The sequence below is a fragment of the Gambusia affinis genome, linkage group LG19, assembly GCF_019740435.1.
Source record: "Gambusia affinis linkage group LG19, SWU_Gaff_1.0, whole genome shotgun sequence".
Classification (NCBI taxonomy): domain Eukaryota; kingdom Metazoa; phylum Chordata; class Actinopteri; order Cyprinodontiformes; family Poeciliidae; genus Gambusia; species Gambusia affinis.
In genome coordinates this window covers 24,469,043-24,493,486 of record NC_057886.1, presented here as the reverse complement: position 1 = coordinate 24,493,486, position 24,444 = coordinate 24,469,043, and the positions used below count along the sequence as shown (strand labels likewise).

At 50.0% G+C, this 24,444-nt stretch overlaps 1 protein-coding gene and 1 pseudogene across 1 annotated transcript; one reads left to right on the top strand and one right to left on the bottom strand.

The window, feature by feature from the left end:
• Window positions 1–2,516: 2,516 nt before the first annotated feature.
• On the bottom strand, window positions 2,517–17,911 carry LOC122821640 (serine/threonine-protein kinase TAO2-like). Its single transcript, XM_044099745.1, has 20 exons — window positions 17,431–17,911; window positions 14,724–14,863; window positions 13,588–13,659; window positions 13,371–13,472; window positions 13,256–13,301; window positions 13,092–13,188; window positions 10,966–11,079; window positions 10,775–10,866; window positions 10,608–10,701; window positions 10,295–10,376; window positions 10,034–10,204; window positions 8,428–8,637; window positions 8,226–8,354; window positions 7,921–8,157; window positions 7,719–7,847; window positions 7,408–7,611; window positions 7,096–7,335; window positions 6,792–7,013; window positions 6,338–6,520; window positions 2,517–6,265 (listed from the first exon to the last, which is right to left on the bottom strand). The coding sequence occupies exons 2-20, from the start codon at window positions 14,853–14,855 to the stop codon at window positions 5,510–5,512; spliced, it is 3,312 nt and encodes a 1,103-aa protein (XP_043955680.1). The 5' UTR covers window positions 14,856–14,863; window positions 17,431–17,911; the 3' UTR covers window positions 2,517–5,509.
• Window positions 17,912–21,817: 3,906 nt separating this feature from the next.
• Window positions 21,818–24,065, top strand: LOC122821639 (annotated as a pseudogene).
• The last annotated feature ends 379 nt before the right edge of the window (window positions 24,066–24,444 follow it).

The window sequence follows — 24,444 nt, the reverse complement described above, 5'->3', positions numbered from 1 at the left end:
TCAGTGTTCAACGGGCACAACACGGGAAAACCCTGGCAGGTTTGATCAGTTACAACAGAGATGATGACTGAAAAACATCATCATGTATTTCTGTCAGAACTCCAAGAACAGAACGGGTCTTAGAGAACGTGGGAACATCACACAGGAAAAACCAAATAAATGCCTTGGGCTGGTCCTGAGATGACCAGGAAGCTGCTGTGCAAATGCAGGGCCGGCCCAAGGCATAAGCAAATTAGGCAACCGCTCAGGACCCCCAAGGCCACTAAGGGGCCCCTTCAGTGGAGATGATTTAAAAAAAAAAAAAATTCTATCTTGTTAAAATATCAGAAACACACAATTTCACTGTGAACTGATTTGGTTTAACAATAATATATATTTGATAATGTATGTAGAAATAATTATTTTATGGATAAAAAGAAAATTAGGTACCGGTAGGTACCGGTAGGTACCGCACGGTTCGCCGGTAACGAGCTGAACATCCAAAGGTCCAAAGCTCCGGTCAGAAATTAAGTTAGCAAAACAATGTCTCTAAAAAGGACTGATCCTCCAGGGAGGGAGAAAAGAAAGAGGAAGAACAGAAAAAAGCCAAGATAAAGGTTTGTTTTAATGAGCCTTGGTGATGTAATGTAAAAGATTAGTAAAGCTGCTAACAGAACATTAGCTTTATAGCGACCTGGACCGGTCCAGTTCAACAGACAAACATTTATGCTGGCTGTTTTTTCAATTGAGTTTGGTCTGAGCGGTGCCGCCATGATGGATAATGCTAAACTAAATTGAGCTTAGCATTATAAATTGGCGCCCCCTGGTGGCCTTCCGCCACTTTGTGTGTGAAACATAAATACTTTGTATTTGTGTGAAACTGAGTTTAAACTTTAAATGAGTTGATTTTCTGGATATTTCTGAGGTATTTTGGCTTCAAACCGTGTTTGATAAGGTTTGATAAGAATAATTAAAACCTGTCAATGTTTGACATTGTCTAGTAAAATCTTTTTCCGTCAGGATACAGAGCCGCTACACGATGAGCCGCTACACGATGAGCCGCTACACGATGAGCCGCTACACGATGAGCTGCAGTTGGGATTTGTTGTTTGCTGCTGAACAAAATCATTTAGTGGCTAAAACAAACATTATTTTTACATCAACTAATAAGTTATGAGAAACTTTTGTTAAAATCATTTGAAGGCTCAGAATCAGTCCGGTACCGGTACTGGTCCACATTCTCAGGGGAGAAAGACTCACCTGGTATAAATTACATGTTTAGCTATTGGAGTAACGCTTAAGAGAAATGAATTTAACCAAAGAATGTGATGAATATGTGTAGAGCTGCACCGATTGCAGGTTTCTGTCTGGTTACCATCTTTAAACAGCCTGACCTGCTGGTTTGGATTTAGGCTGAAATGAATTTTTAAATGTTGCTAAATGTAGAAATAAAGTCAGTGAGTTGGTAACAATGAGGTTAATATTGTTAACTGTAAACGTTCAGACCTGATCTGTCAGTCAAACCTCAGAGCAGAAGAGGACAGAGATGATCTATAAACCTTTACTGATGAAGATCAGATCAGCTTCACATGGAAGTATCAGCTGATCACGACGCCCCAAAATGAAGGAAATCGGCTCCCAGAAACCAACTGGTGGATAAACCAGTTGGACAATAAATGTTTCCTATTAAACATGAATATAATGTAAACAGCCAGAGAGGCAATCAGTTTATAGCAGGTGTGTGAATGATGTACTGATCGGACTGCTGACTGCAGCCGGTCCACATTGTTAGCAGAACTAGAGGGGCCCAGAGCCTCGTTTGGCTCAGGGCCCCATGGAGGCTTGGACCGGCCCTGGCCAAATGACCTCCACAGACAGGAAACCCCTCTGGTGCAGTGAGCTCTCAGATCCTCTGGAGCAGAGGTCTGGTCCCCAACCTTTTTAGTACAGCGGACCGGTCAACCCTTCGTAAATTTTCTGCGGACCGAGGGGAGGGGAGGGGGGGTGATGTCCGTTATAAGGACCGAGACCGATGCCGTTGTTTCTCACTCATTCTGCTGCATGTTGGCTCGCAAGACGTAACAGACAGCATCCGGTTTAGGATTTTCAAAATAAAAGCTCCTCCAAACTCAATACATAGAATGGACATATTTAATTATTTCTTGCGCGGCCCGGTACCAATTGGTCCACGGACCAGTACCGGTCCGCGGCCCTGTGGTTGGGGACCACTGCTCTGGAGGATCCAGTCCTGAGGAAGTTAAGCCTGTGACATGGCCTCACAACCAGAGAGGAAGACGCTGGGCGGACAGAGGACTCCCCACGGAGTTATCGCTGTAACGCACGAACAGACGCGGAGAGCGACGCAGTGCAGACGTGCGCGCGCACGATTTAGCCGGTGTTAGCGATAGCCTTAGAGGATGAAGCCTACCAGAAATAGACCTCTCCTGAAGCTTTACTCTCATGAATCATTTCTTTTGTTTTAAATGCGACTTTTCCCGCCACCAAGTGACTAAAGAGGGATTTCAAAATAAAACAGCTTCTGTTTTTGTTATTTTATTTGTCCAACAGTATTTTGTTTCGTACAGCTCATTCTCCATTTCACACATCGTCCTCGTCACAGCGCCTCCTGCTGGTCGCCATCATCACAATAGCTGGGAACCGTGCTGAGGTTTCCACGGAGCTGCACCGTAAAACATGGTGCAGCAGGCTCTCAACATTTAACTTTAACATAACGTTGGGATGTGAGATTGTCCCTGGATCTCCAGAATGAGCTGGTTAGGGGTTAGATTCAAGTAAAATACCTAGATGTTAGATTAAATGATGCCTTCATCAGAACAGTGGAGAAAATAAAAATAGCATTTAAAAGCAGATGTGACAGAAAGACACGTGGCCTCTAGTTGATTAAAAGGCAGCTGAAAGTTGGTTTGACTGGTTTTGCGGTGCAGCTGCAGCGTTTCACCGCCTCAGGATCCACATTAAACTAAAGTTGGCAAAATGAAATCTCACAGTTTGAAACAAAAAGTCCAGTTCATCCATGGAGGCCAGCAGATTCCGACTCCTGACATCCAAACGTCTTTCTGTCCAACACGGAATGTGTCCGTTTGTCCTTCCACCCATCGCCAAGTCAACATTTGCACAAACACCAAAACAAAGAAAAGGAAAGAACCGTTTCCTCTGGAACCCGCTCCACATTTTTCTTATTCTCAGTGCAAATGAGGTAGACATGACACGTGGAGACGGAGACGGCTGGACGGCTCTGTGCAAAAAACTCCGACCTGTGGGAAACACGGAGCAGATTCCTGCTACGGAGGCCCAGAGGGGCAAAAACGGCAGGAGGCGAAAACAAATAATCCTGTGTGGATAAACTGTGACCAGACAAATGTTGAATTCATAAATCATCTGGTTGTACATGGCCTTAATAATACATGGGAACAGTTGTATTAATCAAAGCGTATATGGCTTCATCTGTTATTCATTATTGTGATTTTTTAAAATTACTTTAAATCAAAATCACATCTTAATGTTTCGTCTATTTTCAAAGATATTGCCAGAAGTTTTTGGAAAATATAAAACAAAATATAATTATTTTATTTGCTTCAAAAATAAAAAGACAGTTTTAGAATTTTTAATTTAACTCTTTATGATGTAAATCAAAGTTTTCTCTCAGTTCTTTAAATATAAATATCTTCATTTATGCAAATATTTTTGTTTAAAACATTTTAATGTGATATTTTGTTTCAGCCTCCATTTCTATTTTAATTACTTTAGAATGGGACTTTTATCACTTTAGCATGTGGAGAAAAAAAAATAAGCTAAAAGTTTCTAAACAAAATGTAAAAAAAAATTTGATTCAGTTTAATTCAAATATTTATAAATATTTGATATTTTTAGAATTTAATCTTAAGGCAACAATCATTATTTGAGCCAATTTGAATGAACAAATTACAGATTATACCGATCACAGTTCATCCACAGGATTATCTGATCGTTCATCTCTTTGTGCTCCAGGGAAAAACTTGGACTAGACCAGGAGGAAGAATAAAAACATGGCACGAATGTAGTGAACTCATCTAAAGTCTGTTGCACTGCGGATCCTCCAGCTTCAATACTGGCTGCAAACCAATTGGAGGAGACGTCACAGCCCCGCCAACAGCGAGAGGCCCCGCCCTGAGACCTCACTGGGAATGCTGGGAAATGTAGTCCTCCTGGAAATATTTCATTCTTATACTTCTATCACAGTAACATTGCGTTTATTTTCCACCTAGTGGTCAATATAGGCAATGACATCTTAACATAAATACTCCGACTGCTGCAGTAGTTATTATGGGATGGCGTCTGCCTGCTTCTAGTACAAATTGGCTTAAATCACGTGACAAAATAATCATTATTACTTATTACAGTCTTAAAGTTAGTGCTTCTATGTACAACAATAATAACGCCAATCAGAGTGTTGAACAGCGCCCCCATCAGGACACCTGCCTCACCTGGTGTCAGCTATAAATAGGTAGTGTGCATCATGTTCATTGTACAGCGACTCCATGCGGCCGTCTGACCTGGTGCGCACACACACACGCGCACACACACACAAACACACACACACACACCACGGCTGCTTCTGATTGGAGGACAGGTGTGCAGGATTCCCGGTTTGCTGGATCCTCAGTCAGATGATCCTGTTAGTGTTTTTACAGCTGTGATCTGCAGCCAGCAGGAATTACAGCATCAACATTCCAGCTGAAGTTCTTTAATCCTGAGGATTAATGTTGCGCACTGATCCGGGTCTGACCGGATCGTTAGAAAAGTTCTGAATGAGGACCAGAAAGGAAGAAACCTGCAGACGACCCCAGGTTCTGAACCCGATCGTTTCAGGGTCAACCTGGAGAAGGACAGCAGCCGTATCAACGTTGCCCCCTGCTGGACGCCCATATTTACACGCGTCCACATCAGCTCTGTCCTGGTCTCTGCAACTCAGCGGGTCGGAACCAACAAAGGGACCCGACAGGAAATATCTGGTTCAGCAACACGACTTGCCAGGAACGTCCAGGTTCCTGATGATGTCACGTCTTCTGAGGGATCGACGGTCTGAGGACCGGGCCTCCTGAGGTTCTGATGAACATCGCCTTCAGTTGGACCGGTTCTCATTTCCGGTCCCTGAGGGCCAACTGCCCGCTGCCTCTGGAGGAGCTGCAGCTCCAGGATGCTCCTCAGAGCTCTTCAGATGGTGGCGTTCCTCAGAGACATAAAGACTCCTGGGTTGCTGTGGCGTGAAGCGCCTGGAGGAGGTCCTGGAGCGCCTGGAGGAGGTCCTGGAGCGCCTGGAGGAGCGTCCTGGAGCGCCTGGAGGAGGTCCTGGAGCGCCTGGAGGAGCGTCCTGGAGCGCCTGGAGGAGGTCCTGGAGCGCCTGGAGGAGGTCCTGGAGCGCCGTTTCCTCGGACCGCTTGGAGACAGCAGCTGACTCCCAGGAGCTGCTGAGCGCCACGTGGCCCCTCTGCGGCGCCGCCCAGTGGCTCCTGGAAAGGCCGCGGCCGTCTCAGGAGAAGGACAGGTTGGAGCCGTTGGAGATGTGGGAGGTGACGGAGGTGCTCCGGCTGAGCCCCCCGTCGCCGGCCCCGCCCCCGCCAGGCCCTCCGGACGCCGTGCGTCTCAGTGGCTGGGGGCTGTTCCTGAGGGCCAGGCCGGGGCCGCGGACGCCCAGGCCGCCGCCGTAGCCGCCCTGAGAGGAGGACGAAGAGGAGGCGGAGGAGGCGGGGGAGGAACAGGAGAAGGAGATGGGGGGAGGCGCGGCGGGAGGCAGCACGGCCAGCGACTGGGAGGAGGCGTGGTAGGAGAGCTGCTGGAGGCCCCGGGCGTGCTGGGAGTAGTGGCCGCCGCCGCCGGAGGGCCACTCCCGGGCCTGGCGGTCCCGGCTGTCGCGGTACAGCTGCGGCGTGCTCTGGTGGTGCTGGTACAGCTGCTGCTGGTGGTGAGAGGGGGCGCGGGCTCTTGGCTCGGCCCGCCCGAAGCCGGCGCCGTGGTTCTGGCCGCGCCAGGCCGGGCCGGCCGGAGAGTTCTGGAGGCCGTGGCTCCAGTGGCCGCCGCAGCGCGGGCCGGGCCGGGCCGGCCAGCCTCCGGGACCGGCGGCAGGGCCGGGCGCCGGGTAGCCGTCGGCGGCGCCCAGCGCCATGCCGCTAAAACCCAGCCGCAGGCTCTCTGAGTCGAACGCCTCCACCTCCCGGGCCTGGCGCTCCAGCAGCGTCCGGATCCGCTCAGACCGCTCCGCCTGAAGCGCCACCATCTCCTCCTCGATCTGCGGGGAGAGGTTGGTCAGAACGGGTCGGTAACGGGTCGGTAACGGGTCGGTAACGGGTCGGAGCCGTACCCTCTGCTCCAGCAGCGCGCGGCGCAGCGCCACCCGCGCCTCCAGCTCCTGCGCTTCGCGGTCGTGCGTCCCGTCCGTGTGGATCTTGATCTTGCTCTGGTAGGCGTTGAGCAGCTCCAGCTCCTGCTGCAGCTGCAGCCGCAGCGCCTGCTGCTCCGCCTCCTGCGTCTCGTCAAGCCGCAGCTGCGAGGACAAATGTTGGGTCAGAACCTGCAGGTTTGGCTAGGGGGCGCTACAGCGGCCCGAATGCTTTTGTGTTAAAAAATGTGAAATTGAAAATTTGATGAGAACTATAAACCTGACCAGTCTGCCTCTGCTACTGGTTTATACAAACCATTTCAAACTAACACTCAGCCTTTCAGGGGTGATTAAAGCCTGAAAGCCCGCCAGGCTGAAACCCTGGGAAGCAGCTAGCGGGTCAGAACCGGGTCAGAACCGGGCAGAAGCGGCTTGCCTTGCTGACGGCCTGCGTGGACAGCATGTCGTTGACCGAGTGGTCGTACTGCTCGGCCAGGATGGCCAGCTTCCGGGTCTGCTCGTCCTTCAGCCGCTTCAGAACCAGCTTGTGTTCGGACCGGGGCGTGGTCTCCAGCAGGTGGTTCCGGAGCGCCTTGTACTGCCGGGTCTGGATCTTGCAGGTCTCCTGGAACTGCCTCTTGATCTGGACCTCTTTGGACTGAAATGAAGACAGACAGGGTGTAATCTGGGCCGGGCCGGTCCTGGCCCACGGGCCCCCAGGACGGTTCTGACCCGGCTACCTTGAGGCTCTTGGGCTGCTGCCGGACCTCCACGGCGTGTTTCTGCCGCAGTTCGTCCTCGCGCCGCTTGTTGTACTCCATCTGGTTGGTGAGCTCGGTCTGGTGCTGGGTTCGGATCAGCTCGGCCCGGGTCCTCTGGACCGAGCCGAGCTGCCGGAACTCCAGCTCCTGGGTGGACTCGTGGTGCCGCAGCAGCATGGCGCACTCCAGGTCCTTCTGGATCTGCTTCTTGTTCAGCTCCTGGGGCGACAGCAGGGTTAGGGAGGCGGCGGGTCCGGATCGGGTTCTGCGGCGGTTCTGGAGCGGCCCTACCTCTCGCAGCAGGTCCTGTTCCAGGTTGTGGCGGGCCAGCAGCATCTTCCTCTTGTACTGGCGGCACTGCAGGTCGTAGTACTGCCTCTGGCGCCGCAGCAGGCCGGCCTCCTCCTCCGCCATCAGCTGCTGCATCACCTCCTTCTGCTGGATCAGCCACTCCTGCTTCTCCCTCTTGGGGGTCGACTGGTTCTCACTCAGCTCCTGCTCCGGAGGGGAGGGGAGAAGACCCGGCTTAGGACCAGGACCAGAACCGGATCAAGGGCTGGGCCGTCTCTTGCTCCTGATCCAGCTCCGTCTCCGGGTCTTACCTCCTTCAGCAGCTCCTTGCGGTGGCGGTACTGGCGCTTCTGGGAGTCCAGCAGACAGTTGAGCTCCTTCTTCTGCTGGCCCAGGATCTGCTGCTGGAACTTCTTCTCCTCGGCCAGAGCGGCTTTGACCTGCAGGATGCGCAGAGCGGAGACGTCAGGCCCCGGGAGCGGGACAGGAAGCGGACGAGCGGCCGAAGCGGACCTCTTTCTCCAGGACGGCCTGGTTCTTGCGGGCCAGCTTGTCGAGCTCGGCGGAGAATCCGGACCTCTGGGCGTCCAGCTCCTTGTCCAGCTTCAGCTGGTGCTCGTCCATCTCGGCCTTCAGCTTGTTCTCCAGGCCCAGCAGCTGCTTCTGGTGCAGCTGCCGCATGCGCTTGTAGCCGGACATCTGGTCCCGCAGCGCCGAGCCCTGCTCGTGTTCCTGGATCTGACGGGTCACCTGCGGGACGGCGACATGTCACACATCCACCTGGACACGGGCCGGGACCCGTCCTCTCCGGAACCTACCAGGGAGGCGGTCCGGATGGTGGCGAAGTGGTCCCGGTTCCGGTAGAAGGCCCGGCGGCGCCCGGCGCAGGGGGCCTGCGGCTGCTCCAGCTCCGGCTGGTACGGATCGTCGTAGATGTTGTCCTGACCCTGCAGAGGAGGGACGAGTTAGAGAGGAACCGGACCGGACCGGACCGGACCACGACCCAGAACGTGGGCTCACCGTGGGGCGGTGGATGATGGAGCTGTTGGAGGTGACGGTGTTCTCGCCCTCCTGCAGGATGGCCATGTCGCCGCTGCTGTCGTCGGAGGCGTCCGCCAGGCTGTTGACGGAGCTGGACTGGGAACTGGCCGAGATGGACATACTGGGAACAGACTGGGAGCTCTCCATGCTGTTCACTGTGCCGCCCTGCAGCAGGTAGGGCTCCGCCTCCTAACACACACACACACACACACACACACACACACACCATGAGGGCGGCACAGCAACCCGACCCGTTGTGGTGCCTCAGAACTAGGGCTGTTAAATAAAAGTGATTTTTCATCGTATCGATACGTTAAACCAGAGGGATCTTATTCCGTCTTTAACATGTCTGGTTTGTGGCGGCCCAGCAGTGAGACTGACCCTGAGCGTTTCGCTGGGGAGGCAGATTTATTCCTAAAATACAGGTTTATAGAAGATATGTTTATACTTTATGGATTTAAATCCGGCAGAGCGGACCAATCACAGGCCGGCGCCTCAGCGCGCTGCGGCTGCTCCGTCTTTTAAGTTTACCTCAGCAGGGATCGCGCTCCTCCGTCCACTCAGAGTGGACGGAGGCTGACCTGTATGGGTATCTACATCAACATCCTGTGAGGAATCATGTTTCTGTAGAGAACTCCTCATCAAGGTCAGAGTTCAAAGCCGCCGTGTTCGCTCTGGTTGTGCAGCTCTATGAACAGCAGGAATAACTTTAGTGGCTTTCAGAGGAGCGTTGAGGATGATTTATCTTAGTGAACAAAGAATGATGTGGGGCTTTTCCATCTCACCTCGCTGCCCAGCGTGTGGCGCTGTCTGCCCTGTAAAGCTCATGTCTGTGTTCCTGGTTGGTCGGAGCGTTAGCCAACCAGCGCTAACCTCATCATGCAGGTTCAGCCGGTGAGGAGCTTCATGCTGGTTTTATATTATTTTATTTTTATTTCTATTATTATTTTTCCGGTCACACGAAGCATCAAAGCGTATCAAATGCTTTGTCCACTTAGCCAGACAGAGTTAATGAGCGCAGAGATCAGAGAAACTCGTCCCATAAACTGGAGCGACTAAAACAGTTTCTGTGACTCTTATTAAAACTCAACAGACAGAAATGTTACAGCTGTTAAAGCCACATTAGCAGCATTGAATTAAATCTCAGTTTGTTGCTCATCTCTCAATAAATAAATGTTATATTTCTGTATCTGTGCTCTGAGTTAAAATATTATCACTGTGGCCCCTGAAGCCCTGGGGGCCTCATGGAGCCGCTGACTTCATTTGGATTCAACAGAAATGCAAATAATTAATATTCATTTTAATTGTATTTTTTGATTTGTTGTTTCTTAGACTAGTTGTGGGTTTAAATATCGTTTCACTGGCCATGTGTTCCCCTAACATTTAATGACCCAGAAATATTTTTACTTTTCCTGACTACTTAACGTCTTTAATACTAAAACATGGTGGACCGCCCGCCGGGCTCAGCAGGTTTACTGGAGAAACTCTGTGTACATCACGTTTCTCTCAGTGGGCGGGCCTTCCAGAGCTGAACGGACCAATCGCAGCGCTCCGAGGGGTCGGCGTCTGTCCTGGAGGGTCATACCTCGTCGTCGTCGCCGCCCTCTGACGGCGGCCCGTTCTGCTGCGTCTCCTGGAACAGGATCTTCTTCATCTTGCGGTACTGCAGGTTGTCCAGCTCCCGCACGGCATCCTTTGTCCGCGCAATCAGGTCCATGATGACCGTCAGCGGGCGCTCGTGGCTCAGGAAGCGGTGCTGCAGGAGACAGCAGGGGCTAAACAGAACCAGAACCACAAACGGGACCCGAACAAGGACAAGAACAGGAACCAGAACCAGAGGGCTTACGTTCAGCAGGACATCTGAGGTGGGACGGTCCTGAGGGATCTTCTGGAGACACGAGTCCACAAAGCTGCGGAACGAGTCGGACCTGCAGGGGGACCAGGTGTTAGGAGCTGAGAGGACACAGGGGGGCCGGTTCGCCGGACGGGCCAGTTCATCGGACGGGGCCGGTTCATCGAACAAACGGTTTATACGGGCCGGTTCGCCGGACCGGAGCAGTTCGCCAGACGGACGGTTTATCGGACGGACGGTTCATCGGACAGACGGTTTATCGGACAGACGGTTTATCGGACAGACGGTTCATCGGACGGCGTCTCACCAGTGGTTGGACTGCAGCACTGGGCTCTCGTTCTGGGCGATCTGGTACAGGGCGCTCATGGCGTTCATGTTGAAGAGTGGTGGCTTCCTCTCAGCTGGAAACAGAGCAGAGACACGTTAGGACCCGACGGTTCCGCCCAGGTGGGGACCGGGTCGGGTTTTACCCACCCAGCTCGATGCCGGTGATGCCGAGCGACCAGACGTCCACCTTCCCGTCGTACTGACCCTCGTCCATGGCCAGGATCACCTCTGGAGCCATCCTGCAACACAGACCGGGTCAGACAGAACCGACCTGTCAGGCCACCTCAACACTTCACGACCAGTTTGGGCCAGAACGCGACCGGATGGTCAGAGCTCACCAGTACGGCGTTCCGACGAAGGAGTTGGCTGGAGACACGATGGAGGCCGACCCGAAGTCTCCCAGCTTGACCTGACCCGGTTCCGTCAGCAGGATGTTCCCGGCCTTCACGTCCCTGAAACACAGACTGACCTGTCAGAGCCGGAGGGATGCTCCAGAACCCAACCAGAACCAGAACTCTCTCTGTGGCAGAACCAGGATGGACATCAGATGGTGGTGGATGGTGTGAGAGGTTCTGACCACAGAACAACAGAGTGAGCCCAGCCAGAACCGCCCTGGTACCAGGACCAAGCGAAGCGTCGACACTTATCTAATCTACGACGGTTGAATCGGATCCATTGCAGCCATCGCTGTTTGTAAAATAAACTTTCTGCACCAAATTCACTGCTAGTGTCGTTTATCCGACATCCTGTGAATGCATCACTCCCCCGCCCAACCTGAAAATGTTCTGCCCGACTCGCAGTTCTGGAAGGAAACGGAGACTGAAGGCAGATGGACTGGTTCTGAAGGCAAACAGAACCGGATCGATAAGCTGACCATGGTCTGGGTTTTAGAAGGATGACGTCGAACAAACTGATAACAGTGAAACAGATTTATTTAGACATCATCCGGTGTTTCTGAACCTTTTGAAGAGATCGGTTCAGGAATATTAACGTCTGACTACAGCTTTGCATCATCTCTTTTAGAACCGCTTGGTGTTTGAATCCGTCACATGAGGAGCGCGGGGTATTCACATGGTTTTCATGTCTGTTCTTGTTCAGGCCTCTGCAGATATCGCCTGAACTTGGCGCCTTGCCTGGTTTGATGCACCGTATTCCCAAGATGCAAATGGCTGCGAGTCAGTTTTTTGATTTTCTAATGCATCAAAACCGCGCAGAGCCATTCTTCTTCCTGTTAGAGAGAAAGTGTGAATCTGGGCAAGCAGCCCTCCCCTGATTGGTTCCTGCACCAGAACCCGTCGGACCGGTTCATGCTCAGGTAAGAAAGTGCCATCCAAAGCACCGCTGGCAGCCGGTGGCAGTGAGCAGTGCGGCTCCTCCAGAGGAGGACTGGAGCAGATTTGGGCCAATCAGAGAAATACGTTTAACAGCCAGATGTTGCACAGACTGTAAATAATGTCCACAAAAAAGGAGAAAAATCTGCTTCCATTAAGTTATTATGATAACTGTTATTAATGAGTTTCATGTTTTGTGTTCCAGGAGACATTTACAGCACAAACAGCTCGGATCAGGGGTGTCCACAGTGCGGATCGGGGGCCATTTTTGGCCCTTGGACTGATGTGATCCAAGGGCCACTGATTATTTGTAATCAGGGAAAAATTATTGCTGACATAATTTTCTTTCAATGGAAAATTAAACAGAAAATACTGATGTTTAATAAACAGCTTTTGTAATAAAAAATATTCAAGGATTCTCCTAGGATAGGATCTGAGGCCTGACCCACTCCAGCAGACGGCAGCCAGGGTCCGACATCAGCAGGTCAACTGACCCGACCTCAACCACAGATTCTGGAACGGTTCTGGACCGAACTTCCACCAATCATCTGCAAGGACCAGCCTGAAGCTCATCACCTGAGGAACCTCTCAACAGGTGAGACTGAAGCAACTGGTGCTAATGCAGCTAACAAGCCAACAGAGCTAAAGGCAAGGCAGGTGATTTTATTTATAAGCACATTGAACAAGGCAATTCAAGGGACCCAGCTGTGCTAATGCACATAATGTGGTTTACAGAGCTAACAGTTCTAACAGAGCTAATGTAGCTAACAAGCCAACAGAGCTCACAGGACTACAAGAGCTCATGGTAACAGAGCTAAAGGAGCAGACAGAGCTAACGGCAGTAACAAAGGTAGCAGAGCTAATGGTGCTAAAAGAGCTAATGGATCTAACTGTTAGCAGCTAAAGGTGATAAAGGCATTAAAAGAACTAGCAGAGCTAACGGCACAAACAGCACTTACACTGCTAGCAGAACTAACAGAACTAATGGACTTTACTGAGCTAGCTTAGCTAACAGCACTAAAGGAGCTAGGAGAGCCAACAGTGTTAACAGAGCTAAAGTAGCTAACAGAGCTAACGGTGATAAAGGAGTTAACAGAGCTAGCAGTGCTGAAGGAGCTAGGCAGCAGCTGTACCTGTGGATCATGTTGTGAGAGTGCAGGTAAGCCAGACCCTGCAGCGCTCCGTGGGTGATGGCGGCGATCTCCACCTCCTGCAGCGGCTTCTTGTGGACTGAGGACAGAAACAAGGTGAGACACAGCAGGAAGAGAAGATGGCCGACACGCAGAGCTCAACTGACCTTCCAGGAGGTCAGAGGCCGAGCCAAGGCAGTACTCCATCACCAGCTGAGGGACAGACAGACAGTTAGCAGAGACCGACCCGGAGGAGGCGGAAACATGGCCGCCGGTACCTACCCACGCCGTGTGTTCCTTCAGGTAGCAGCCCAGGTACTCGATGGTGTTGGGGTGACGGAGCTTCTGCAGGAACTTCACCTCCTTGATGATGTCCTGCCATTTCTGCACATCACAACATGCTGCAGTTACTGGCAGACAGGAAGTGAGCTCAGAGCACCTGATGGGCGGAGCCACAGGCTCAGGAACTCATGACATCACAAGGGGGCGGAGCTGTTACCTCATTGGTCTGCTTGCCACTGTAGGACATCTTCTTAATGGCCACCACCTCATTGCTGCGTCCGTCACGCGCCTGGAGGCACATGGAGAACAAACGTCCAATCAGGGGGAGCGACCGGGACCGGGGCAGGGACCAAGACAAGGACAGGGACCGGGACGGAGACCAGGACCGGGAGCGGGACCGGGACGGAGACCAGGACCGGGAGCGGGGGCAGGGACAAGAAGTTATCAAGATTCAAAATAACAAAATAATAAACTCCAGTCTGATTTTTTGTTGTTAACATGTTTCTTCCTATTGAACAGTGAAAGGAAATAAAATGTTTTTCATGTCTTTTGCTTTAAGTATTTACACTGGAGGGTTTATGTTTGTGCTGTTAGCAGCTAACAGCTAGCAGCTAACAGCTAACAACTAGCAGCTAACAACTAACAACTATCTCCTCTCCGTTCAGCTGCTGTTGCACTTTGGACTGAACCATTGTTCTAATAATGGGGAAATAAAATTCATTCTTATTTTTTTCTTTATTTTGCCTTTTCATATTGATATTGTTTAAATACAAGGTTTCCTTTTCTTTGGGGGGCAATTATAGACTTTTCCAGGATTGGGGTGGTCCGGACCCTCTCGACCCGCTTGGGATTTACGTCCATGGAAACAGACCGACGTTCAATCCAGATGAAACTGAATAATTCATCACAGCAGCTGAGCTGGAGGCCAACAGGAGACTTTCTGGCGGGTTTCAGGGAAACACATCAGCAAACAACTGCTGTACCTCAGTTTAGTGTGTGTGTGTGTGTGTGTGTGTGTGTGTGTGTGTGTGTGCGCGCTACAGGAAGTTTGTTGTTTCTGCAGCAGCTCTGACACACTCAGGAGCATCTCACAACAGCGTGGAAGAGAACGTCTGCCTCCCACTCAGGACCAGCTTACAGGAGACAGCACACAAACACACACACACACACACACACACACACACACACAGAGAGAGAGACGCTTTCAGGCCTCCTCTGCTCCATCTGATCCAAACCACTCCAGTCGTGGTTCTACATGGAGTTCTGCAGCGCCGCGTTCAGGAACCCCTCCTGATTGGCCGAGCGGTTCTGTGGGTTCCGGTTCTGCAGCCGCTCCAGAACTGGAGTACTCACAAAGTAGACGGCTCCGAAGCTGCCGTGTCCGATCTCCCTGAGGTCGGTGAAGAGCTTCTCCGGATCGTCTCTGCAGAACAGATCGGCCACATCGGGGTCCTTGAGGCTCCCCGCACGCGCACTGGAGGGCATGGCTGCACCTGGGGACGGAACGGGGGACGGCAGAGGACATTAGGACGGTGGGGACGATGCAGGGACGGCCAGGTGATGGTGTCCCTGCTTCGTCTCCAAACTTTTTCTGATTGGTTGGAAAATCTGGAGGAACTGAAGCAGGTCTGATCAGAACCCGGGTCCAGACTGGACGTGAAACCGGGTTTTCATCCCGAACATAAATCAGTTCCTGCAGAGAGAAAGACCAGGTTTCCATGGTAACAAGGATGGAGACAGTTGATCCTGGATGAGTGGCTTCACGCCCACCGTTCCCTGGAAAACCTCAAAGACTCGGCAGAACAGCCGAGTCGCACTTACCTGACTGTTACGTCATCAACGTGAGACTTCAGTAGAAGAAGAAGAAGGCAGACGGTAAAAATAAACAATGGCTGAAAATGATTATGAACTGAAAGCAGCCTGAGTCAGTGAACGCATCACAGTCCAACCCACCAGCCCTGGTCCCCGTTATGACTCGGGCCAGAAGCTGCAGCCAACACAACCAAGTCAGAACCGGGTCAGAAACTGCAGTCAATGTGCCACAGACACCCGCTGCAGTTAGCTGGGCTTCCTGTTTGTCAGCATCTTTAGTGAAATCCATCCAGAGACGGCGGCCATCTTTAGTGCCATAAACGGAGCACTGCTGGGGGACGACTGTGCTCCGTTTAACTTTACGATAGTTATGGTGCATAACCATGGCAACAAGGTATTGTCTTTACAACTAAGAAGAGCTGACTAGCATCTCAAAGGCTCAAATAATCCCTGAACTTTGACCCTATGCCTCAGAGGGAGTTCTCTTCCCTTACTTCAACCTCACTCTAATGCACAACCAGACAGAGATTAATCAGGAGCAGCAAAAGCAAAGGAGGTGGATTAGCTGATATTCAGTTGTTGGCATGAGACGACATACCAAAACAGTCTTCAGTCAGAGGAACTGTTCAAAGTCGCTGGTAGACTGACTACTACTGGACCCACAGCAGCTGAAGATGCTCTGAGTGACGACAACGTGTCGCTTCTGTTTGGGATGGATAATGATTTTATGAATGGAACAATAAGGATTTTCCTGATTCTCTTCTATATTTCCGGTTAAACGTGGTCTCTCCTCCTTTCTGAGCTCCAGCCTGTCAGCCAATAGGAGCGTAGATCAGGTAAGAGGCACAGGTAGACTGCATCCAGAGTTCCAACGTTGACTTTAGTTTTTTTTAACCTCTGCAGCCTCCAGTTCAACTGAAGACCTGGTTCCAGTAACGATGATGGGAACCAGCGAGCTCTGACAGCAGCCATGTTAATCCTTCACATCCTGGAGAACATCGTCTCCTTCACTTCCTGCCTGGGCCGCCGCAGGAAATCCCAAAGAGGAAGCAGCTCCAGGCGGTCACATGTCTGGATCTGAGCTAACAATAGAGATTCATCATCTCTACAAGAATAAAAGAGTTTGGCTCACAGACAGAGGATGGATCCAAAGCAAGAGCTGCAGCATCACTGGAGACAGAGACAACGCAGCAACCAGCAGCAGCAGGGCTGGAGTCTCCCATCTTCAATTTGCTCTCCTTTGACATATCAGGTCACGGCCGGTTTGAAGCTCAGTAGTTTTTAAATCACATTTCTGAAAACTTAACTTGCTTTTGTCTTCACCCGCAGACAACAGGCGGAGAGTAAAACGTGATGTAAAGGACTGGAGCGCAGCCGCATCGCGCCGTCTCCGAAAATAAACGCTGTTGTTGCTAATGGCAGGGAAAGCTTGGTGATGTTTGCAGCTGCAGACGACTTTTGGAAAGCAGCGTCTGAGCTGACTGCAGACAATTATTACGCTGCCTTTTAAAAATTTTAAGGAATGGGAAAGAAAAAACGCCGGGCGACCAGTAAATGTTGCCCACCAACAGTGTTAATGATATGCCAAGAGAGCGAGCAACATCTAGTTTACAGACATCTACAGCAACGAGGAAAGGTCAGGAAAGTTAAAACAGCACAAAGCATCTGAATAATAATAATAATAAAACATAAATGCTAAACCTGCAGAACCGGGTCAGCAACAATAGCGCTGCACTGTTTGGTGAAGCTGCTCTGACTCACTGAAGACGACAGAAATAAAACTCTACATAAAAACAACCTGAGCTTCCATGTTTACGGTCATAATATTTCCACTTGACTCAATAATCTGTTCCTATGAGCTTCAGGGACTAATAATATAACATCAATAATAACTTATTGATATGAACATGATATCTGTTTTTAGGAACAGTAAGCTTTTAACACTCTGATTAACTGCTTTTATCCAGAGGATCATAAAAAATATATTTTAAAATGCAACTAATCTTTATTGGCCTAATCTCACAAATAAACCAGGTTTAACTGACGGAACCGTCGCAGTGAAGTGGTTCGGAAACATTTAGCTAACCTGGGGGAAGAAGAAATCAACTTAGGCTGCTAAGAAACCTTCTGTACTGGAGACCCTCCTGGCCTTACTGGCCCCCAGGTTGGCCCCATGTTTTGACGCTACTGGCCCACAGGTTCGGACCATATTGGGCCCAGATTCGGACCCGGACGTGGCCGAACTCACCGCAGCTTCTTGAGGTTCCTCTCTGGACCGAAAAACTAACGGTTAGCAGCAAAGCTAGCAGCCAGTTTCGATCCTCATATCGCGGGTTTCCCTCAGCAGAACTCTTGCTTTATATCCATCCCGGTTCTTCTGGGTTTTGGGGAGACGCTGCGGTCCAGCCGCTGGTTCTGGGAGGGTCTGCGGGTCCCTAACGGTCCGCTCCGCAGCTGCGGTCTGCGCCGCTCCTGAGCTAATAGCTTAGCGCGTTAGCTGGCAGGCTAACGGTATCATCAGCTGCTCCGCGGGGTGTGGCTGATGTTTCCTTGCAAACATTCCCGTCCGGACATACTGACCCACCGAACCGGCCTAGAGTGGGCCTAGAACCCGCACCCCATCCTCCATCTGGACCCGTCCCTCCTCCCGTTTTTTGTTCCTGCTAAACACAAGATGGCAGGGGCGGGAGTCCGAGCGGCACCAGCTCCACTTCCGGTGAGACTTCCGCTTCAAAAATAAACCGACCTACATACAGATGAAGATGATGATGAAGATGGTGATGCTGCGAGGCAAGCTGCGGGAAATCACGCATTTCCACAGTGCAGCTGTGTGTGACCGCCCGGAAACGCCGAGTTACGGAAAAATCTGAACATCTGGGATCGATTATAATAATTACCTCACTTTTTCTGAAAAAACATTAGGCTTTAATTTATACCACGATCCATATCTTTTTGTTCTATGAACCTTTTTATAGCTGATGGTCACGAATCTTGTGCTACAGCAGGATATTAGACAGGTGAACCGGGAATCACAGATGAATTGTTTGTTTGGTGAGAGGAGTTCATCAGGAAGCCTCCCTGCTGCTGTGGACTGGATGATGTAACCATAGACAGAACCGCCTGTCCTCTCCTGAAATTACAGGCATCTCACAAAGAAATGTTCCTGTTGGAAAACAAACAGTGACACCTGCTGGTGATTTTAGATACTGCTGGATTGTTCTAGTACCCCACAGTCAGTCTGGGTCGGGTCGCAGGGCAGCAGCCTAACCAGGGAGACTTCCCTCTGCCGGGCCAGGGGTCAGCTCCTACAGGGAACCAACGGCTCTTCCCCTCGGTCACCACTGATCCCCATCCGGCTGCATCACTCTGTGAATCGCTCCAGTGAAACCTGGGGATCAATCTAAACTAACATTTAGAAAACATTAACTTCTGGAAGCAAAGAAACCAGACAGATTAAATTCAATCACGTTTATTAATATAAAGCAATAGAAAAACTAAAAAAGCAAAGAGGAAAAATATATTCAAGTCTCATGAACAGAACAAGGTAAACAGTTGGACTTTCACAATATTAAACCTCCAGCGGTCCTCCAGTCCACCTCCTCCACAGTGGGCCCCTGGCTGTGGGCTCCTGCCTGCTCTCTGCAGCTCCCAGTGGGCCTCCCTCCCTGGTACAATTTGCTGATGATGGGGTTGCACACCAGGGGGCATCCTGACCAGATGCCCGAACCACCTCAACTGACTCCTCTAGGGTGACCAAACGTCCGTATTTCCCGGGACATGTCCGTATTTCATATCCTGTCCCGGGCGTCCCAGGGTTTTTTTAGAAAGTGAGGAAATGTCCTGTTTTTTAAATTACCTTCAATGGACCATTAAATGTACGGGCACTAGGGCCCTGCGCACAGCGCTGTGTGTGACGTAATCCCTGAGCCGCGTCAGTGCTGGCAGCCCTGTTATTAATCAGAAGATAGATAGCGTGGCTGTCAGTACGCCAACAACATGCCAAAGCGATATCATGTTATTGTAGGATTACGTAGGCCTGCTGCAGTGCAGAGAACCGGCTCCAAGGTGTCCTGGTTTTCCCAAATGAAAATATGGTCACCCTAGATTCCTCTCGATGTGAAGGAGCAGCAGCTCTACTCTGAGTCCCTCCCGGATGACTGAGCTTCTCTCTCTAAGGGAGAGCCCAGACACCCTACGGAGAAAACCCATTTTGGCCGCTTGTATCCGTGATCTCGTTCTTTCGGGCATGACCCGAAAGAACGACCATAGATGAGGATGGGAACGTAGATGACCGGTAAATCGAGAGCTTCCCTTTTTGGCTCAGCTCTCGCTTCACCACGACAGACCGGTGCAGCGCCCGCTTGACGGCAGACGCTGCACCAATCCACCTGTCGATCTCCCGCTCCCTTCTTCCCCCATTCGTGAACAAGATCCCGAGATACTTGAACTCCTCCACTTGGGGCAGGACACCCCCCCTGACCCGGAGAAGGCACTCTACCCTTTTCCGGCTCAAAACCATGGCCTCGGATTTGGAGGCACTGATCCCTGTCAAATAAAGTTTTACTGAGAGTATTTTAAAAAGTGAAAGTCAGACCCTGCAGCTTTCCTGACGGTTGGTAAACACAGATAAAGTATTCATGCAGCTACAGATTTAGTTTTACATTTCTAGCTTGTGGAGCCACAGTCACATTTAAGAGACACAATTATGAAACCATCAGTGGAACATTCACTTTTCTAAGAATAAGTACTTTTATTTGCCCTGCGACAGACTGGCGACCTGTCCAGGGTGACCCCGCCTCTCGCCCGGAACGCAGCTGGAGAGGAACCAGCAACCCTCCTGACCCCATTAGGGACGAAGGGTGAACAGAAAATGGATGGATGGATGGATGGATGTACTTTTATTAATTCAGAGAAACAAATTTTTTTTTTTTTTGGTGAAGTGGAAAAAAAACTTTAATAACCTGTACTAAGTAAAAGTAATATTTATTAGAAATACACAAAATAGAATTGCAGTATAATCTTGTGGAAAAATAATTCTGTATATACATAAAATAGAATTACAAAATATAAATAAAAAATAATTTATAGTTTTTACTACTGATGTGTGCATTAATAATATTTTAGGGATATGTGCAATATTGAAACAAAATAAAAAGAAACTAGGGGAAATGACTTGAGTTGCTTTGGCAAAAACAAAAATCATCTTTTCACTATTCAATGTAATAATTTAGGCACTAATGAAAAACATCACTGAAATATGAGCAGGAAGCAGAAAGAGCAGCAGCTGGAGCTTCACTACATTATGGCCTATGTGTATATATATATATATATATATATATATATATATATATATATATATATATATATAGATATATATATATATATATATATATATATATATATATATATATATATATCATTCTAAGTAGGGCCACAGTTACAGAACTACAGGAGTAGCTTTGTTATTATTATTCCAGCTTCATGTCAGAAACTCAATCATCTTCATCACTAAAGGAGCTTCAACATAAATGATTTATTACTTCCATATTTGATGCTTAGATGCAAAAAAAGAGAAAATAAAACTAATTTATTAAGTTATAAAACCAAAAAAGCATCAGCTGTGATAGTTTGATTAAAATAAATTAATCTCAAGATTACCTCTGACCCTGGAAAGCCTGATGAGTTCAAAGAAAAATAAAAACAATATAAATAAACTGATAAGGAACGCAGTGCAGAATACATATGTCTAATTGCGAGACATTTTTAAATAGATTCAATTAAATAATGTGTTTACAATTTAATGTTTTTAATAGGACAATTTTCTCCTTAAAACAGATCCGATCCAAGTTTCAGTGAACCTGGAGAGTCCCAGTCCTGCAGCGGCTCCAAGTCCTCCGAGTTTCCTTCAGTCTAAAACCTGAAATATCAGATAACAGATTGAATAAACCTTCGGCCTTCAGGAGGATTTTATTAAACCAAAATGTTGATATTTTTGCTCTAATATTGTCTCCGTCATTTCCGCTCTGGGAGCTTCTGGAAATGTTGTGAATTCATCGGGTTTTTCTGTCACTTTCTGACATTTTCTCGGAGCGACCAGAAGCTGGGAGAAACTTCTAGCGGGTGACGTCATGACGCACGGTGCCTCGCCGCGCTCTGTGATTGGCCGAAGGCTGGAGAAGCAGCGAGAAGTGAGTGAGGGGGTATAAATAGCGGTGAAGGCGAAGCTGAGACAGTTAGAGACTCGGAGACCTTCAGAGAGCATCAGGAGATCCAGCAGAGGAGAAATAAGCATCACAGCGCGCTGCGCAGGAAACTCTGGACTACAGTAAGTTCCAACGTTTCTTCTTCTCTGCGACTGCAGACTGAATTCATGCTCTTATTAACTGGTGGAGGGACAGAGAAACACACGTTGTAGAGTTTAGTCAAAGACAGAAACATGCCGAACAGATTTGTGGAGCAAATGATGTTTGAACGTCTTCGAGGCGTCGCTGAATGCAGCTTTACAGAAGCTGTTGGATTGGAGCAAAACCTGCTACAAAGTCTAGTAAAAACCTAAAGTGTAGTATGTATGAAGTGTTTCTGAGAGGGAATAATCCTCCTCCTCCTCCTGTGTGTCTCTGCTCGTTTAGTCCTGAAAGGAAACCCAGCCAAGATGTGTGCAGCTAAAAACGTGGCCATCGGCATCGACCTGGGCACCACCTACTCCTGCGTGGGGTTTTCCAGCACGGAAAAGTGGAAATCATCGCCAACGACCAGGGCAACAGGACCACCCCAGCTCGTGGCCTTCACCGACACCGAGAGGCTGATCGGGGACGCGGCCAAGAACCAGGTGGCCCTGAACCCCAGCAACACAGTGTTTGACGCCAAGAGGCTTATTGGCAGAAAGTTTGAAGAGCCGTGGTGCAGGCCGACATGAAGCACTGGCCCTTCAAGGTGCTTTCAGAAGGAGGCAGGCCCAAAATCCAGGTGGAGTACAAAGGGGAGAACAAAGCCTTCTTCCCCGAGGAGATCTCCTCCATGGTCCTGGTGAAGATGAAGGAGATCGCCGAGGCCTACCTGGGCCACAAGGTGTCCAACGCCGTGGTCACGGTTCCCGCCTACTTCAACGACTCCCAGCGACAGGCCACCAAAGACGCAGGCGTCATCGCGGGACTCAACGTCCTGAGGATCATCAACGAGCCCACGGCGGCCGCCATCGCCACGGCCTGGACAAAGGCAAGTCGAGAGAGAAATGTCTTGATCTTTGACCTGGGCGGAGGCACCTTCGACGTGTCCATCCTGACCATCGAGGACGGCATCTTTGAGGTGAAGGCCACGGCTGGAGACACTCACCTGGGAGGAGAGGACTTTGACAACCGCATGGTCAACCACTTTGTGGAGGAGTTCAAGAGGAAACACAAGAAGGACATCAGCCAGAACAAGAGAGCCTTGAGGAGGCTGCGCACAGCTTGAGAGGGCCAAGAGGACCCTGTCCTCCAGCTCCCAGGCCAGCATCGAGATCGACTCGCTGTTCGAGGGCGTGGACCTGTACACCTCCATCACCAGGGCTCGCTTTGAGGAGCTGTGCTCCGACCTGTTCAGGGGAACCTTGGAGCCCGTGGAGAAGGCTCTGAGGGACGCCAAGATGGACAAGGGCCAGATCCACGACGTGGTCCTGGTGGGAGGCTCCACCGAATCCCCAAGATCCAGAAGCTGCTGCAGGACTTTTCAACGGCCGGGAGCTGAACAAGAGCATCAACCCGGACGAGGCGGTGGCTTACGGCGCCGCCGTCCAGGCCGCCATCCTGACGGGAGACACGTCGGGGAACGTCCAGGACCTGCTTCTGCTGGACGTGGCTCCTCTGTCCCTGGGGATCGAGACGGCCGGAGGAGTGATGACGGCCCTGATCAAACGCAACACCACCGTCCCCACCAAGCAGACCCAGGTGTTTAGCACCTACTCCGACAACCAGCCCGGGGTTCTGATCCAGGTCTACGAAGGCGAGAGAGCCATGACCAAGGACAACAACCTGCTGGGCAGGTTTGAGCTGACGGGAATCCCGCCCGCTCACGAGGGGTCCCGCAGATCGAGGTCACCTTCGACGTGGACGCCAACGGCATCCTGAACGTGTCGGCGGTGGACAAAAGCACCGGCAAAGAGAACAAGATCACCATCACCAACGACAAGGGCCGACTGAGCAAAGAGGAGATCGAGAGGATGGTGCAGGACGCGAGAACAAAGCCGAGGACGAGCTGCAGAGGGACAAGATAGCTGCCAAGAACTCCCTGGAGTCCTACGCTTTCACCATGAAGAGCAGCGTGGAGGATGAGAGCTTGAAGGGCCAGATCAGCCAGGAGGACAAGAAGAAGGTGGTGGACAAGTGCCAGGAGACCATCAGTTGGCTGGAGAACAACCAGCTGGCTGAGAAAGACGAGTACCAACACCAGCAGAAAGAGCTGGAGAAGGTGTGCAACCCCATCATCAGCAAGTTGTACCAGGGAGGGAGGCCCACTGGGAGCTGCAGAGAGCAGGCAGGAGCCCACAGCCAGGGGCCCACTGTGGAGGAGGTGGACTGAAGGACCGCTGGAGGTTTCACCTTTTCCTCACCTTGATGTTTTTCTTCCTCTTTCTAAATATAATTTGCATCTGAATGTATTTTTCATCTTAAAGCTGCTGGACGATGTAATAAAGATGAGAAAAACTCTCCCAGAATATTTATTGTTGTGAAATATGTTTTAAAAACTGAGCTGTAATTTCAGATGTTCTTGAGTCTTCATCATGATCGCAATTGAGCTGTAAAAACTCGATGTTTGATTATTAAAGTTGCAAAGACTTTACAGTGTAAACACGTTCTTTCTTTGCTGGACAGTAAAATAAAAGATTAAATCAAATTTTCTGATCAATGTTTGTATTTTTCTGGGTTTCGGGTCAAAGAAAATCTAATGAAACCAGCTTCATATTTTGTCCCCATCTAAACTCCTGAGGATCCGAAGAACATTTCTTCACTAAATGTTGAGAAGACGAGCCTCATGGTTCCAATCCTTAATTTTTAACTCTTGAGTATATAAACTTTTCTGGAGGCATTGAAAAAGACCTGGAGAGTAAAGTAAACTAAAAAGTATGGGGGGAGAGAACCAAAGAAACGTCTCTAATTTAAAACAAATGAGATACACACAACTAACAAACATTTAATATGTTTTAAAACTAAAGTTGATCAGGCGTGCTGTGGAGGCGTAGGGGATAGCGCGACCCATATTTGGAGGCCTTCAGTCCTCGACGCGG

Excerpts from the sequence above, each read along its gene's own strand:
- LOC122821640 (XM_044099745.1), bottom strand. The coding sequence starts at position 14,855 with ATGCCCTCCAGTGCGCGTGCGGGGAGCCTCAAGGACCCCGATGTGGCC. Across the intron at positions 8,355-8,427 it reads CCATCATCCACCGCCCCACG|GGTCAGGACAACATCTACGA; the intron begins GTGAGCCCACGT and ends CCTCCTCTGCAG. Across the intron at positions 7,848-7,920 it reads AGGCCGTCCTGGAGAAAGAG|GTCAAAGCCGCTCTGGCCGA; the intron begins GTCCGCTTCGGC and ends CGCATCCTGCAG.